At 45.0% G+C, this 18,704-nt stretch overlaps 1 protein-coding gene across 1 annotated transcript in view; it reads left to right on the top strand.

The window, feature by feature from the left end:
• The first annotated feature begins 14,901 nt into the window (after nucleotides 1-14,901).
• The window catches only part of cacna1g (calcium channel, voltage-dependent, T type, alpha 1G subunit), a 144,037-nt gene continuing 140,234 nt past the window's right edge, over nucleotides 14,902-18,704 (top strand). Inside the window, exon 1 of the mRNA XM_068757269.1 lies at nucleotides 14,902-15,248. Within this exon, the coding sequence (XP_068613370.1) occupies nucleotides 14,902-15,248 (347 nt within the window). The remainder of the gene's footprint in view (nucleotides 15,249-18,704) is intronic.

The following is an 18,704-nucleotide window of genomic DNA, read 5'->3' as shown; positions in this document are numbered from 1 at the left end:
GGCAGGATGCCGGAAGAGGAGATGCGGGGAGAGAGGGGAAGGGGGAGACCACGAGGGGAGAGGAAGGGAGGCGAAGGAGAGGGGAGAGGGGCGAGGGGGAGGCAGGACAGGAGACGAGACCAAGGAGAAGAGGGCGAGCAGGGGACGGGGAGGGTGGAGGAGAGAGGTCAGGGAGGAGGGAGGGGAGGTGAGGGGGCCATGGCCACGCCAGGTCACCAGCCGGACCCCGGCCGCTACTACCAGCAGAGGAGTGACAGACTGCGCCAGCTCAGTGCCATCCCGAACGCATAGGCCAGCACCCCCGCCTGGCAGCCTAGCGGAACACCGGCGGCCGCCCGAGACGCATGCGCCACCCAGCAGAGACCCGAGGAGCCGGGTTGCACATATCAAGCCACGGGGACAGCCCCTGAAGAGTTAGCCCAGCATGCCAACAGTCCCGGAGATCAACCATCCTTGTGTGAAGGACATTGAGCTGGAGACTGGAGCTGAAACATAGAAAGTTAGAATGGCTGGGCGACGATGTATTTCTGAGGTCCACTTGGTCCTGGATACAGAAAACAGAAACAAGCAGCATTACCATTTACATCGTTGTGGTGGCTTTCGCTAGCAGGCAGAATCAGGTTGTAATATTTATATTTAATGATTTAATAAAAGGAGACCAACTTTCTGTAAAATATTTCAAATGTTTTTTATTTATTTTTTTGGAAGCAGAGATTTTCTCCATTGATATGTATTCTATGAGGAGATTCAACCAATGATTGATGTTTAAAGACTGTTTCTTTTTCCAGTTAACGAGGATTGTTTTCTTGGCGATGGCGAGGGCTGCGAGTGTGGGGTGCGTATATTTCTTAGAAATAACGATTTCTGCCAAGTCACCGAGTAGACAAGAGATCGGAGATAAAGGGAACGTACAATCTAAGATGGACGACAGTCTATGTGATACTGCGACCCAGAAATCCTGGACGGGTGAGCACAACCATAGGGCATGGAAATAAGTGTCAGCAGTATTTTGGGAGCATTGAGAACAGATGTCAGATTCAGAGAAGCCCATTTTCTTCATCATATATTGAGTAATGTGTGTTCTATGAAGGATCTTATACTGGATGAGTTGAAGATTTCTGTGTTTTGTCATTTTAAATACATTTTCACAGATTTGTGTCCAAAAGTCATGATCTAGGGTTAGTGACAGATCCGTCTCCCATTTTGAGATGGGAAGAAGTAACGTATCTGTGCTTGAGAGGAGTTTATAAATCTTAGAAAGGGTCTTTTTAACTGTCGGGGAAATCTTTGTGACTTCCATAACAAATACAGGTGGCTGAAGCGGGCCCCGGAGCGTTGGAATTCTTTTCTTAATTGTATTCATTACCTGAAGATAGTAAAGGAAATTTCCGCTTCCGAGTTCATATTTTTGGAACAATTTTGTAGATGACATAAACGTATTGTCATGAAAGAGATGATGGAGTTGAGAGATTCCCTTCTGTTCCCACATACCTACATGGAAAGGTTGATTACTAGCCTGAAAGTCAGGGTTATTCCAGATTGGAGAGAACATGCAGGGTTCCAGTTTAGAATTTGTAACTTCTAACGCTTTCCACCAGGCGGACAAGGTGGAAGAAATCATCGGGTTTTTAAAACAGTTATGCCGTTTAATGGTTGTTGTGATAAAGGGGAGATCTGCGAGTCTAATATCCTTGCAGTCCTTCTGTTCCAATTCTAACCAGTAATTAGAGTCTCTATTCGGGTGCATCCATAGTACAAGATATTTTAGCTGGTTAGCCAAGTAATAATTCATAAAATTTGGGGCTTCCAGGCCTCCTTTAGATTTACTCCTCTGAAGGGTAGATAGACTAATTCTTACTTTTTTATTTTTCCAGTAGAATTTGGTGATGGCTGAATCCAACGACTGGAAGCAGTTGGAAGTTGGTTTAAACGGAATCATTGAAAATAAATAATTTATTTGTGGTAAAATTTTCATTTTGATGGTGGCTATTCTTCCCAAAAGGGATATCGGGAGGTTATTCCAACGCTTCAGATCACTGCTGATTTTATCCAGAAGTGGGGTGAAGTTTAATCGGGTTAACTCAGACAGTTTAGGTGAAATATTAATGCCCAAGTACTTTAAATTGCCCGTAGGAAAGGAGTAGTTTGGGTCCTGGTCAGCAGGGTTCCATGACTTTTCTGTAATGGGAAGTAATGTTGATTTTGTCCAATTGATGGAATAGTCTGAAAGTTGTGAAAATTTAGCTATCAACTTGAATACTTCCTGCAGCGAATCCGAGGGTTCTTGTAAATAAAGCAGGATGTCATCAGCATATAAATTGATTTTGTGTTCTGACACCGCAGTGTTGATTCCCTTAATCCTGGTATTTTGCCGCACTGCTGCTGCTAGGGGTTCAATAAATATTGCAAATAATAAAGGAGAGAGTGGGCAGCCCTGCCTGGTACCTCTCTGCAAGGTGAAGCTCTGTGAGGTAATCCCGTTGGTGGTTACGGTCGCTTTGGGAGAGTTATATAATACTGACACCCAGTGAATAAATGACTCTCCAAACCCAAGCTTGTGTAGGACGGCAAAGAGGAAGGACCAGCTAACTTTATCAAAGGCTTTTTCTGCGTCCAGCGATACAACCACTGCCTTTTTGCCAAGTCGCTGCGACATACTGATCAGATTCAGCAGTCTTCTAATATTGTTGGTGGAATGTCGACCTTTAATGAATCCTGTTTGGTCGCTGTGAATTACAGACGGGATCACTGTCTATTTTATTGCTTTTAATGCTCTTTAGAACACTGGCTGGTGAGACGGAACCTGCTGCATCTTGTTTTATTGCTTCTTTCAGTGGCTCGGAGGGAACACTATCGCAAACCCTCTGTTGCTGCGCTGCCTTTTCCCAGCTGCTGTGCTGCAACATAGAGCTGTCCAGTGGGTATAAAGTACACTCCAGTGGAGAGGTTATGAAACAAAGTGAGCAGAGATCCCCCCCCTCCTTCACGAGGGTATTAAAACCCATCTCAGAGAGCCAGTCCATAGATGACAGCACAAAGCCTCATGCAGGTGTTTTTGTTGTTGTTGTCCTTACATTACATCATGTGTTGTTGCCTCAGTACTCCTGAATTGACTCGTGTGCTAGAAACAGGTTTACTGTAGAAATTCAATAATGAGAAACAGTCAAAGTTCGTAGATTTGCAGTACCAACTACATTATTGTGTTGAGTGTGGGTTGTCATGCAAAAAAATAATGTAATTGTTTTTCAAAGTGCCCCCCCCCCCCCCCCCCCCCAATTACATTTGCACAATAATCAAATGTATGACTATTTTGGTCATGGGCTTCATGCATTTCTCTTCTGATGGGGTAAAGAAAGAAACAATCTGTGGTGTCATTTTTCATTGTTTAGGCCTTTAGGGATTCCTGACTCGGGACCTGCTGACCTAACTTATGTATAGAACAACAACAACAACACAAAAATACTACCATTCTGTTTCACACGAGGTGCGAGCAGCAGTCTATGCTGCGTCACCTAGCGGGGGGGCAAATTAACCAGTACGGAAGCCCACTGGTGACAATAAGAGAAATGGATAATGGATTTTTTCTTTTCTTTTCTTGCCATTGGGTTGTCTGTACAGCATTCATAAAAGTTTGTGTTTGTTGGAGGTAATTTGAGGTCTAATAACTCAATCATCATCAGACAGGTCCGTCCGTATTCACAGCCAAACAAATCAAATCAGGGCTGCTATTGATCAGGGTTTGCTCCGGCTGAAACATAGTTGTAGTGTTCGTAACTACGCTTCAGTTAGAGGCACTTTTAATATGAGTGAGCAAAATCAGTGTTATTAAATTTTAAAACATTATCAAGAAAGGTAATTGATCTAATAATTTTCTCATTCGCCTTGAAAAGCAAATGCATTGATCTCTAAGATGTACTATTCCAGGATGAAGGACACAGTTGGAATGGTGCTGTAGCTGCAGCCGTCGCAGCAGCATCCTGCTTTTACTGAACAGTAAAGGCAGAAGTCATTCATACCCACTTTGTTGCCGAAGGAAAAAGACACAAAGAAAAAGAGAGAAAGATTCATCATCAGACCCGGTTTATGTGGCGGACAGGGAGGTAACTAGAGCGATGGCGGCTGAGGGGGGGGGTAGAGCGACTAGTTCATCATGTTAGCCTAGTTAGATGAAAGCAGAGGGAGGAAGATGCTCATTAAAATATTCTTTCCATCTGCCCAAACTCCACATTTCCTTAATTTACTTCCCTCTTATTTAGTTTCGCTGTTTTACATCAAGCTTTTGGAGCAAAGTAGTTAAAAAAAAAAAAAAACTCAATTATACAATTCCTTAGATTAGATCCATCCATCCATCCATTTTCTTTCCACTTTTCTTCTTTGCAGGTCACAGGAATTGCTGGAGCCTATCCCAGCTCGCTATGGGCAGGGTACACCTCGGACATGTCGCCAGCACATCGCAGATTCCTTGACCCTGAAAACATACCATTAGTGGATTCACGTTGATCACATTATTAGCCCAGCAGTTATTCACAAAATAACTTATAATTTTTTGGTAATGGTGGTTTTCTCCTGGATCTCGCGCCTTTTGAAGACACAACAGATCCGTTGGCATACTACTGATTTCATGGTCTTGGATATATTTTGGTGTTTGTTGCACCTTAATGTGTGCCCTTGCAGTGACGAAAATTCAAAAGGTCCCCTATTTATTTATTTTTATTTTTTCTGGATCATAATATCCAGAATTAAGCTAGAATCCAGATCAGGTTTTGATATATTTTTGATCCTGTCAGAAATGTATCCTGCCCCCCCACCAAGCACCCTGACTAGCTATCGTGGCGTTATTTGCACGTTATATGCATGCAATAATAGCCCTATCTCCCAATGATAAAGAATCCAGAGTGATCCGGATCATTATCAAGAGGTTCTAAATTGTTCTTGTTATGTTTATAGACCAATCACGAAAAGTAAAAGTGAATCAGAGTTGATGTGTATTTGTAACTGATTTTTTTAATGGGGTTTTCAATATTATAATTTAATATTTTTTCCTGACCTCATTCTGGATCGGATCCAGAAGATATTTTGCATGATAGTTCATATGAAGTGAGTGCATATTTTTCAAAATAAATGGGGAAAATCCTGATTTCTCGTTGTTATTGTTGTATCCAGATACCTTTTTAAAATTTAATCCAATCTAAACTAGATCAATACCCATCCAGCAGTTTGTCCATAATCCTGCTACCAAACAAACAAACAAGCAAACAAACGCCATCAAAAACATAAACTCCCTAGCGGAGGTAAATATCTGTTAATATGGTCCATTTGTTCATGTTTCCTGCAGTGGAACCAGGAAGTCGCCGCTCTGGCTTTGAATGCTTCCACAAATTGACTGCACACACGCAGACACACATAGAGACTCTAGTTAATCAGCCGTCTTCATGTCCAAGTCCTTGACATTTCCTTGACATTTGGTGACATTTACGGACACATATAAACAGGAAGAAGATATGGAAGTTTATCAAGATATGGAAGGAGTAAAGTTGGGGACAAATGTCAACAGACTCCAGCCATCTGCTGCTGTGGTTCCAGCACCGAGGAGAAGAGCTCTGCCTGACGGGACAGTGGCCGGTCCTGCTGGTCGTGTCTCAGAGTCAGAGTGCTTTAGGGTCAAACTGCTCTCTAACATTATGGACGCAATACTGGACACTCACTCTTTGATGATGAATCCTGAACAAGCTGCTAATCATGTAGAAATATTATATCAGATATCAGATCATAATGTTTCATGCAAACTTTTATGGTGATCTAAACATTATAATAAAAGTAGAGTTAGTTTCCCCATGTCCCAGCAGGGCCTCCATACCTTTTTATAAACTGGAACCGAAACTAAAATTTCAGAATTGATTGGGAAGCAATCCATTGCCATCCAGCAGGACAATGTTGAAAGAAACCGGGTGACATGAAAGAGATTCCCATTAAATGGATGGATGAAAAGGATTTTATGTAACTAAGCAACTGAACAGGAATAATTGCCTTTTCAAATCTTGGTGTGAAAGAAGGTAAATGTTCCAAACAAAAATGTCTGACTGGAGGAATAAATATTTAAATTATAATCAAAAGCGTAGTTTGTAAAAGCCAAAGAACTATAATGACTGTTTCACACACACACGCACACACACACACACTGGTCCAACATTATTGGACTTTTCATTGGTGAATGCATTGAATTGTAGATTAAATTATCTACCATACCTTTGCATGCAATCCCCACACACGAGATCTTATCTGGAACAAATCCCTTCAAAGTATCTTACTTTAGTAAAATCCCAACCAGGCGTCTGATGGAAGTAATACGAAGCACTTTTTTCAGGACGGCTCCCTGATGTATGATTATTAATAGCATACGGTGCATTGTGATTGAGATCCTGCTATAACTGAAGTGCTGCTGCTGCTTCTGCTGCTTCTGCTTCTGCTTCTGCTTCTGCTTCTGCTTCTGCTTCTGCGTACCCCATCAGGGGTCGCCTCAGCCTTCTAGTCGATTGCGTGCTTCATTCTGGCATAGTTTTACGCCAGATGCCATTCCCCCCACATATCTGCTGTGATTATTTATGGAACTGAGGCTTGAACTTCAGCAGACACATCTGTAAGCCCCTTCGCAGGCTGCCGGCCCCTTGAAATAAGATCGATAAAGTGGAAGTGGAATTCCTTTTTGATGAGACATCTGAACTCCAAACAGAGCTGTGACCACAAGGAACATGCATAAAAGCTGCAGATCATTTTTCTCTTGGACATTTTGTAATGGAGAGTGAGAATTTGCGTGGCTTCTCACTATTGTGGCCGTAACTTTGTCCAGACTGTTTGAAAAAGACACGCCAGGTCGGCCAACATGTCAACACACACACACACACACACACATCCATCTCTGTCTGCCAGGTTAATGAAGCGTGACTTCTCTCACAGCAGAGACCTGCTCAGAAAACCCAGGATGTGGTTACAGCCTTCACATTTTCACCAGTACAAACAAGGATTCAGGGATTCCTTGACTCATTCCTCTGATCTGATGGCATCTGTCCTGGCGCATGTGTGGGCCGCAGGTCCGGAGTTTCAGTAGCTTATGGAGATGCTCTCCTATCTGTGATAGTACATCTGTTCCCCTTGTACCACTCTTCGCCTTCCCTCTGATCTACATCCAGATGACCTTCCCATCTGGCCACTTTAATTGCAATCCCATAATGAATAAAACAGCTCATTTACATAATATGTCTGGAGTTTGGGGCAGGGGAATGAGAAATTATTTATATCTGGGGTCACCGATTGCTTCGCACTCTGAGACCGCCCGCGCGCAGGAACTCTGAAGTACTGTTTGTATTAATATGTGGGTGTTTATAGGGAGCAACATATATTGATTTTAAGCCACTTTTATTTCAAGATATTATTAGTATATTTCAAGTCATATGGGGGCGGCTGAGTGGGTCATCCAGTGATCAGTAAATCAGTGGTTCAAATGAACTATGTTAAAAATGAAAGTCTTTAGTCTCCTCTTGAACGTAGAGATGACGTCTGCCTCACGAACCGAATCAGGGAGCTGCTTCCACAATAAATGAGCCCGATAACTGAAAGCCCTGAAGGGAATAAATTACTCTGATATTAAGAAGACGGAAAATTTGAAGCTGAAATGCAAGAACTATCAAAGAAGGTGGGTTGACAGGCGCTGCGGGGCTGAACTAATTGCTAACTTGTTGTTGTTGTCTTTCTTTAAAGGTGGTTTGCATCCAAGATGTTGCATTACAAACAAACTACTGGAAAACATGATCAGCACCATCTCAAAAAACTCTCCCATCATTTTCCACCCAGAGGATGACAGATGCGATCCAGGCAGGACACCTGTGGAAGTGCAACGTAACGTTTCACATCCTTCTCCATCGCTCATCTTGAACATTCTGTGACCGTCGGCCATTCTGCTACACCTTTAAAATCTACTTGCATCCACACTCCATCTACACCCTTCACTGGAACTCTTCTGGAACACAGCTGGCGACATGTCACTCAGTTACTCCCAATGCTTTTTTTCACACACACACACCGGCAATTATCAATCTGCTTCTCTCAGCAGCAACTGGCCCAACCTCGACAAGTTTTTCTTTTTTTTGCACAAATCTCCAAACCTGTTTGTTTCAGTCAGTTTTATTCCAGCGGTTCGTCGGGTTTCAGTTTCCGATTCCATATCGTCTCCTTTCTTCCTGCTTATAAATCCATCTACCGCCACCACTAACCCCCCCCCCCCACCCCTCAAACCCCACCCTCTGTTTGAAGTTTAGTGAACAGACAATCATTTTGAGTTTGTAACTTTGTAACTTACTAATTATTTTAGTTCACTGAAAATTAATTGTAGACAGAACTTGGACATTTTGAAGCAGTTTCCTGATTTAAGTCAAGCCAGCTTCCGATTTACAGTGCCTGTGATGGAAAATGGTTAACGATAGGGAATCTGGACATTGTAGTTTTAATTTTGAAGCACCAAATTAAAGTGGTAAGAAATTTAGGGGCTTGCAGGATTTCACTGTGATGATGCTGCCAACCTACATTGTGACACGTGGAAATTCAAACACTTAGAAAAGGCATAAACATCCACAACCAAACAGGATGCTTTATCTTTGATTTCTACACTTTTCCATTATTCAAATAATTCAAAACACCTGCCAGAGCCTTCACGCAAATGGAAATATTGATCTCCCTCTTTGGCCTGAGACAAATGCAAAACCCCAAATTTCCATGATAAACGTAATCTTCATGTGGTAAGGAACGCTCTCAAGGCTGCCCTCTTCTGCTGTGCGGGTTGGAAATGGGAACGTTTGGTCAAACGTGGACAGGCTGTAAACCTTCATCTTACTTTCCTTCCTCGCATGATGATGAGGAATTGGCATGTCTGTGGCTCAGGTAAACCGAGGAAAGTCCGCTCACATGGCCACAGACTGTTTTCTGTTTGCTCTAGACTGTGCAGGAGTAGTTTGTGTGCACTGCGTCCCATTCTGTCATCTATCGCTTCTGGAGTTGTCTGTGTGTTTGCATCTGATGATGTCGTGTTGGTATATCTGTGTGGGCGTGTGCAACACGCAGGTGAACGGACTGCTCGTTAGATGCAATTGGCAGGTAGCAGCTGTACATCAGCTCTGAGGTCAGAGGTTTCGATCACACGCCCCCCACACGTACGATGTCAGACCACCTTATTAGGACCGCCTCGGCAACGGAGAAATCCACAAGGGTCTCCGGTTGCTACAGATGTCTTCTAAAAGACCTAAAAAAAAAATACTTTGGTAGAAAGAAGTGTAAGTTCTAAAAGTTTGGGAGAAGTTGTTTTTCCTTTTTTCTCAAAGACAGTAGGCAAGACAGTGGTGGGTGCGTTCTGCGTATTTAAAAATGGGCGCCGCCAGAGCCGGAGGACGCTCAAAGAGAAGAAAGATGAAAAGATGGAAGTCCTGAGGGCCCCCTTCTGCTTCTGCCTCGGCTTTTCCTCAGACCTGTCTCTGTTTTGTTATGTTGCAATAGCAACTTCATGTTAGCAATTTAGCCTTGTTTTTTTTAAAAGAGAGAAATAAAACTAGTTTGAATTTGCCTCACAGAGGGGGAGGGGGAGGGAATCAAAGGGAAAACCAAAATAGAGTGAGGGTTTCCAGTTCCAGCTTCTATTAGTCACCCTCGCAGCGTTTTGACTGCTTTTCTCCTTCTGATCCACATCCATCTGATCCTGCCTCTCCATCCTACATTACTTTACCTCACCCTTCTTTGCTCCTCCTCCTCCTTCTATCTCTTTTAATGATCATGTCACCCCTCCTGTCTCCTCTCCTTACACCCCCTTTTGCCTCCATGTCATGTCGAGGCATATAATTTATGAAGTGTTGAAAATGTTCCTCTCCAGTGTGCTTCGCTCCGTAACCAAGGTTACCAACATGTGACTCAGTATCACTGAAATCATGTGTGACTTTTATTTTTTTAGGTGGGGAAGAAAGGCTGGAAAAGCTTTGCGCTCTGTATAGTCTGGAGTCTCGTGTTGAACCTTTTTCAATTAGAAGTGATTTTTGTTTATAAATGAATGATATTGTTGTTGACTCTCTTCATGCTCCCGTAACATGCCAACACACACACGGACACACCGCATGAGTCACACTGAATTACTGTATTGTTTGGGATTGCATGTGGGCTACAATAAACAGACATGCTCATTTTCTTCTATTCATCATTTGGCAGTTAAATAGAAACGTGCGGCCACAGGCAGCCGCATGGAGTGGTGTTGGTCCGCCCGGCCCTTCCTCTGTCCTGTAACTCTATCTAGTGATTGGTGCATCTCATATGTCACTAATTATTGATGGGCAGCTCGAGCCCATATCATGTAGAGCTATATCCCTGAGACATTTCTGCAGGCCAATCTCATTGCAATCGATCTTTGTCAATGATGCACCAGCAACCGCTAAAAACACCAGAAGAAGAAGTAGCGCATATCATTTTAGAGTTGCACGTATAGTTGAGCAGTAATGTGGATCCCTTGTGTTTGCATGTGCTCAGAAGATCAGATGGAGATTCTCTGCAAGCTCTAAATGAGTGCAGGCTTTCTGGCACCAAGTTTTAAGAATGTGCTGCCTCTCCAGAGCATGAATACCTCGAAGCCAAGACAGCATATGTGAATAACAACTTCCTGGATTTCACAGCAACCACAGAGATCATATTTGACCTCAACTGATCTTATTGATTAAATAGAACCAGCTTTGCAGACGTCGTCATGCTGTCAGTTGAATTGACTGAATGAATGAATGAATATATTTATTAGATAGAATGTTAGAGTACAAGTACAGTCACACAGTAGCATGTATTACAGTACAAATAAAGTCAAACATCCTGTCTAAGAGGAGCATTTCAAAAAAGCCCTTGCGGTCTTGTTTCCGTTGAAAGTCCTTCGTACATATATGACGTGTTTTTTATCCTCATTTGCTCATTGAAATGTTATATATATATTCCCCTGCTCTTTATTAAATATCTCCTGTAAATCTAACTACATGTTCCTTATGCACTGTCTAGTAACTGTAAAAACCACAAGAGCCAAACATACAAACAACTGCAGCCACCTTTTTCAAGTTTAACCAAAAATAAATCAAATGATCAGATCGTTGATTGTCCAAAGATGATATTGATCTCGCCATTCCCAAAAAATAAAAAGTTCCCAAAAAAATGCTGCAATAGTTAAACATGGCAGCAGATTGTTTGTTGGTAAAGCTCGTCCAACCCTCACACTGACTTCCGTGAGGAGTGAAGGTCTGCTTCAAAGTCCTTCTTGAAGACTTGTCACCAACCACCAATCACCAGTCTGTGCAAAAACAGGGTTCATTTGTAAGAACTGGTCCAATAGTTGGGCTTGGGCTCGAAATGGAGAGAAATAAGTTCTGCTTAAACTTTGAATGTTCACAAAGTTTGAACTTTCTCAGGATGTTTCAACCTATTCCTTCGTTTTTACTCAACCAGAGGATACGCTGTTCCAGGGACTGTCAGGTTTTGTAGGTGACATCATTGTTAGAATGGAAAGTAGATCTCTTCTCCGTACATTGTACTCGATTGTCGCTTCACATCTACAAGTTTCAATGAAGAAACTTGTAGGATTCACAATATCTTCAAACTTCTGTTTTTATTTTCCCCCCACCTTTTCATCTGATCATTTTCATGATTTGATTTCAGCCCCTCCGGCCTTTAAAGAAAAATGACAATGGAGACACACCTGTAGGTCAGAATTATAAACAATTCAATGGAGAAGTAGACATCACGTGACCACATTCGTATGTTGCTCTGGATAAAATAACCCACCAAGTGACAAAAATGTGACTGTAATTTGGCCCCAGACAATGCAGGACTAATAAAAACCAAATCTGTCATTTGTTTCTTTGTCTCTTCGTTCATATGTGGCCCCGCAGATCAGAAGTCTTCATAACGCTGCAGGTACAGACTGGAGGCTCCTGTCCGACTGAAGCAACGTAATGATCTGCATGTTTGTGCAAACAGAGCTGCTGGTCAGGAAGCCTGAGCCGTGGCCACAAGAGAGTATTTCCTCCGGAGAGAAATACGAGCTCTGACAAATTAAGGTCTTGGCTCATACTGGGCAGCATTATAAAGCATCGTTCATCAAACGTCTATTAGAGTACGCCCTGAGAAGTCTTCGCGGGCACACGGTGTTGACAACCTTATTATGTTTTAAGAATAACAGATGGCTAATTATAGTGAAAGCCTCGCTCAGAATCTGTTATTAATTGTGTTATATTTTTTTCCTCTGATTTACAGAGAAAAGTGATTCGTTCTTGCTTAATAGGTGCAAGCGCTGCCAGATCAATATGTTGTAATGGGGACTCTGAGGCAGTGCAAATTTAAGTAATCAACCCAAACAAGGTCTATTGATGGAGGCTGAGAGGCGAGGGTCCCGAGCCTCCTCATGCACTGCACCGTGGCTGCAAACATTTAGGGATCCCACTCTATTACAGAGCATGTTTACAACACAAAATAACATGAAGGTATTTTCTCCCCACTAGAAGAGGCTGGGCGATGTAAGCCAGCCCCGCTTTAAAGGGGAGCACATCCTCTCTCTCGCTTTGTGTGCATGCAGGTGTTCCTTTTTTCAGGTCGTGCATGCACGAGTGGGTCTCGCTCTTCATGCTCCCACAGTGAGCAGTGTGAACTGTTATTGATCTGATCCTGCTCACAGATCAATAACCATACACTGTAGTGAAAATTAAATACACCGCTGTCAGGAGTATCTTGCTGAGGTTGTATTTATATTGATATAGAATGTCCTTTCTTACACCTCTCTCTCTCTCTCTCTCTCGCTCTCTCTCTCTCTCTGCTGTGTGTGTGTAAAAAGCCTGGGAAGACATCTTCCCCTAGTGGACACCACTAGTCTGAGCCCTGACAGACAGGACCTCAAGCCCCCATAAAGCAAAGCATAGAATATATATATATGTTTTTTTTATTATCACTGTTAATATTGTAAGCTTTATTTTCCTATCTATATATAAGAATGATTAGTTTATTTATTTTTGCTATGATGACTTCATTCAGAGCTCAACTCCGACAACTTTCCCCTCGAAACGCCCTATAATAAAGCTGCGCACCAATCACAGCGCAGTCCGTCTGGATACAAAGGCTGTATCGCTTCTCATTGGCCGACAGCAGACAATAAGATTCCAGCTGTTCACCCCCCCCCCCCCCCCCGCTGCACAGCTTCGATTGACGTCTTGCCCAGCCGGGGAGGAGGGGGGGGGGGGGCACCACTCGGGCCGCGCTGGGATTGGTGCAGAGCGCTCGCTCGTTGGGCGGGGGAATGAGAAATTGAATCCACGATCCAGCTGTGTGAGTTTTGCTGATGGACGGAACCGACCGGATAGACTCCAGTCTGCGGGAGACACGCGTGGGACGCGGAGCAAAGGGGTTGGCTGATAGAACACATCAACGTTCAGCGGCGTCTCCGTGGATCTTTAACACGCTGATGCGGGACACGCGCTGAAAACTGCCCGTTTACGCACCGAAAAGTACCGGATTGTGCGTGTAAGAGGGAGAACACGGGAGGAACACACGGGAAAACGCTCCGTGCATCATCCCAGGAGGAGAGGGGGGGCATCAAGAAGTTTACGCACGGCGTTAATTAAAATAAAAGAAAATCTTCCTGCGGCTGAAAGCGTAAAAGTAGAAACATCTCAAGCTTCATGTTTATTTCTCACGGAGTGGTGGCGAAGTGTTGCTGAACCCACTCGAGGAGCGTGGACACTGAACGCGGGGCCTGAGCGCGCCGTGTCCCTTGAGACGGACACGCGCAGCTGGAAACGACACGCTCCTCCAGACGCACCAAGACCCTCTCCTCCTCTCTTCTTATTGTCTTGCTCCCTCGTCACTCCTTTTTATCTACCCCCCCCCCCCCCCGGGCTGTTGTGGACTTTACAGCCGAGGCAACAACTGATCATGCGATGACTGAGCGCGCTTTGGGCACATAGAGTCCATTACAGGTAATAGAATCGATGCTCCTGCCCTCATGTCGACAGATATTTGCTGTAAATGACTTTGGACTGATCGGTGGCGCAGTGGTAAGCACTGTTGCCTCACTGCGAGCTGGTCGCAGGTTCGTCTCCGGCTTGTGGCCATTCTGTGAGGAGTTTGCATGTCCTCCCCGTGTCTGCGTGGGTTCTCTCCGGGTTCTCCGGCTTCCTCCCACCACCAAAGACATGCAGCCTAGGCTGATTGGTGACACTAAATTGCCCGTAGGTGTGAGTGTGTGTGGCTGGTTGTCTGTCTCTGTGTTGCCCCGCGATGAACTGGCGGCTTGTCCAGGGTGTCCCCTGCCTCTCGCCCATTGACTGCTGGGATTGGCTCCAGCTTGGCCCGCGACCCGATAACGGAATAAGCGGTTAGAAAATGGAAAAGAAATGGACTTTGGACTGAAGTTGCTGTTGAAGTTTGGGAACCAGTCGGAGGCTTTTAGGAATCATGAGAGCCCTCCGTGGATTTCTGGAGGATCTTTAGGAGCTCGATTCCATTTACCGGTTTATGGAAGTAAATGTGTTTAAAAAAAAAAAAAAAAAAAAAGTAGATTCCATCCTTTTAGACTTTTTATTTTTTTAAAAAAAGGAAGAAACGAAATTGATTTGTGATGAGGTATGCGCGTATTTTAAAGTAACCCTCGACCACTGCCTGCACTCCTGCGATATTGAGATTTAATTAAAATATATTAAATATAAACTTTAGAGGCTGAGCATCAAAAACCAGCAGCTTCAAACGTCTGCGCATTTTGCGTTCTGCCGTGGCGTCGCAGCGATTTCCATCCTTGTCAGCTCTATTTTCTGCATCTAATCGTGTTCGTGTTCGCCCTTTGCCTGCAGGAGCTAAATGATGGCGGAGGATGGGGGGCACCTCTCAGCGGCCCCCGACGTCGGAGGCTCGGAGGGTCGCTCCTCTCTGCCGAGGACTTTCATCCGGCTCAACGACCTGTCCGGGTTCGGGGCAGGAGGAGGGGAGCGCCCCGAGGTGGTGGTGGAGCCGGCGCCCCCGGTTTCCCCGGCGCCCCTTGCGCCCCCTGCGCCCCCTGCGCCCGACGGGATGTCGACAGGCGGGGAGGAAGGGTCCCTGAGCGCCGATGAGAACCTGCCCTACCCCACCCTGGCCCCCGTGGTCTTCTTCTACCTGAAACAAACCACCCGGCCTCGGAGCTGGTGTCTCAAGATGGTCTGCAACCCATATCCTTTTCTTACATGTGCGATTCCACTCATGCGCACGTGCGCGCTCTCGCCTGTAACAGGTAAGACACACCTGCGTGGCTGCGGATCGAGGTGCGTGATGAAAGCCAGAGCTTCTTTCTGCTTCTCCCTGAGCAGAGAGCTCATCTCAGGTGTGCTGGACCCCGTGGAGGTTGATTGGGTCAACTGGGCTAGAGGAGGACCAATCAGCATCTGTTCTTCTCCGACATCATGATAAGCTCTCTTATTCCTCTAAACGTGGCTCCTGATCGATCATTCATCCCGTGGATGATTGCTTATAAAGACGGCGGCTGTGTGTTGGAATGATTTTTTTTGATCCACACTTGGAGCTTCATGCTGATTGTGGGGAGATTGTGGGCGTCTGTTTGAGTTGCAGAGTCTTATTGATTAACTCCAGCGAGTGATGCTATTGATTCATAACGCCGTCTTCTGGAAAGGAGGACGGGGAGAGGAATAAGTCTCTCTATAATCTCAGTTTTGCTGTAAGCGCGTTTGAGAGGTTCTGGCTCCGCTCTGCTCTGGGGATTCACTATTTTTTATGGAAGTGCAATAATGTCATTTTTATCATCGCCCCTCCTCCTCCTCCTTCCATGCGTCCATACCCTCTGATTTTCCTGTTTCTTTACATCTCAATGCCCCCTCATTTTCTTCTGTTGTCCTACATCCGTCTCTCTTTCCCTACTTTATTCCGTGTCTGATTGCAGCTGATTTCCATGCCGGCAAATTGAGTTTTGCTTTCGGTGTCTCGAGTCTCCAGGGACTCCTCAGGGGAGTAAAGGCGATCCTCGATGCCATCATGCCAGACAGAGATTCTCAAACCTTTGCAGCTCACAAATGCCCTGCTGGAGTCCCCATCTGAACACGGCACCCTTATTCCTCTCTGAAGAGAACCCAAACTCTCAGTTGAATATGAGATTTCACTGAGAATCATTTCTCATCTCGCTGCACTCAAATGTTGATCATTGTATGGCGATTGAACTGATCATTAGCTTTCAGTGAAACACCTTTACGCTAATAATATATCGTTAAAAACCTGATCCAGGTTCTGGATATTGAGAAGCAGCGCAGGAACTCTTGTCGCTGAGCAGACGTTGCAGCCGAGTGTGTGGATGTACTGCGAGATGAGTGGGCGGGCTGCAGGCTGGATTGAATGCACCACAGTTTGCTCTGATACTGGGTAATTCTCCGGAGTGTGTCTGTTTGGTATCCGGTGCGTCTCGGCGTTGAAGCTCTGCACCTGAAGCTCTGCATCATTAGTGATGCTGTCCAATTCAAAAAAGTGTGCCACCCCTACATTAAAACGCAGAGGATTAGAATATTATAATGACGGCTGCAGTGCTGGTGCTTTAATGTTTTGTGTGTGTGTGTGTGTGTGTGTGTCCAGGGCTGTGTGGAATGCATTTAGATGATCTCTCTCTCTCCGTTCGTTTGGACTTTGATGTCTCTCTGCAACTTTAGGGAAAGGTCGCCGTTTCTGTAATGAACCGTAATGTTCCTGAGATCGATCTGTCTCTGAGCCCCCCCCCCCCCCCCCTGTGGTTGTGTTTGAACACTGCGTGTACACAGAAGCTCGCTTATGCAGGCAGTGGTATATTGTATTTACCAGTTTCTCACTGTGGCTCTCCTGCCCCCCCCCCCCCCATCTCCCTCTACTTTGATGACAGAGAATTAATCCTGCAGTCGACCTTCTTTCTCTTGCTGTAAATGCAGCCCAGCCGCAGGTCCGCTGCCCGGGCTGTGATGCTGAGACCGCTTCCTCTGTCTGTCGCTGCGGACTAACAATGCAGGAAAAGCCGACTGATGTCGGGGCCAGAACAGGCACATGTTCAAAATAGGCACATCCGTGGTAAGCCCTCAGTTTGAGGCATGCCTACCGCACTATTTGGCAGTCTGAAGTAATTTGGACCCCTGGATACTCGCTGAGGTATTTAGGTTCTAATTGAAGACCCCTGGGGTGTACGGCTCTGAGTGATGTTTTGGCTGGCCTGTGTGAAATCCCCTCTGCTGGTTTTGCTAATGGTTCCTGCAGAATCTGCGTATCTGAGGGTTGAGACTGTTTGTGAGAGAGAGCGAGTTTGGTTGTGTAAGCAACACACACACACGCGCGCGCACACACTCTAGGACTCCCGTAGGTGTCTCCTCTGTGGTGGGGAGCTGGATGCTGTGCCAAGACAAAGTAGGAGGGGGGGTGGGGGGGGCAGCGCTCTCTATCGCTGACACCGATTTAAGAGAGGATTACACAGCCCAGAACGGTGAGAGGGAGCACCCGGCCAGGGGAGGTGTTTCTCATCACATCGGTTGGGGGCTGGGGGGGGGGCTTGCAATCAAGAGAATGGAGGAATTTTGGTGAAATATACGACTAAAGTGTTTTTACTTCTGTTTCGCGCTCTGGTTTGAAGTTTCAGCAAACAGGCGTTCACATTTGTTGCTCGTTGATCTGATGCGTCTTTCAAATAATGGAAGCTGAAGCAAACACTTACTTGATCAGCAGAAAATGTCTCCCGCATTCCCCGGCAAGTTCTCCCCCCCTCTCTCATGTACTAGCCGTTTCTGCTGCCTCCATGCACGCACACACACACACACTTATTTTGGCTGGAGAGCAAGGAGGTGTGTGAGTATGTGTTTATGTGCCATCTATGACAGCCTCCAAAACCAGGAGAGGGAAAACTATAGAGCAAGGGGGCGATGTCGAAAAGAAAAAGTCTGCTGCAGAGCTAAGTAGGATTTCAGGCAGCATTTTTCGAGAGGTGAAAAAGTAGGCCTGTACCGCCATCGACTTCACTTTCATATTTTCTCCCTCTGCTCTCTACTCCCTCCTCCCCCTTCTTCTCCAGCTCTTTGTAGAATTTCAGATGATTCCAACTTTTATGCTGCTTGAGTTTGATCCTCATGGAAAATCCAATCTGAACTTCTATCATATGTGAGTGTGATCATCTGTATTTAGCTGATCATCTCTCGCACTTTCTCTCTCTCTCACACACACACGCACACAGGGAATCTATCATGAACTCTGCACATCCAGTAATAGATTATGTATCACGAAGTATTACATTTCTCATGCAATGCTTTTTATTGTGTGTGTGCGTTTCTGCAGTCTGTTTTATGTGTCTGAGCATGTGATATAACTTGCATGTATTTTGCATGTTTTGCTGGAAGGGATGTGCATTTTTGTCGGTGTGTGTAATTTGTGTGCATACTGGAGCATTGCACACTCAATCATATTAAAATGTAGTGAATAAAACATATGCCTTGCAAGATTTTATATTTTCATATAGTTGGGTTAGGAAAACACTAAATGTGAGGTTGACAATTTTTTGCACACGCATGATGTCACAGCAGACTATCCGTCCAGACGCAGACCCATAAGCAGAGTCTTCAAAGGTCTTTGCTTTAACTGCCTGCAGCCGGTGTGGGCGTGTGTGTGGGCGCCGGGCA

Source organism: Brachionichthys hirsutus, unplaced genomic scaffold, assembly GCF_040956055.1.
Source record: "Brachionichthys hirsutus isolate HB-005 unplaced genomic scaffold, CSIRO-AGI_Bhir_v1 contig_882, whole genome shotgun sequence".
Lineage (NCBI taxonomy): Eukaryota > Metazoa > Chordata > Actinopteri > Lophiiformes > Brachionichthyidae > Brachionichthys > Brachionichthys hirsutus.
This window is presented reverse-complemented; position numbering and strand designations above follow the sequence as displayed.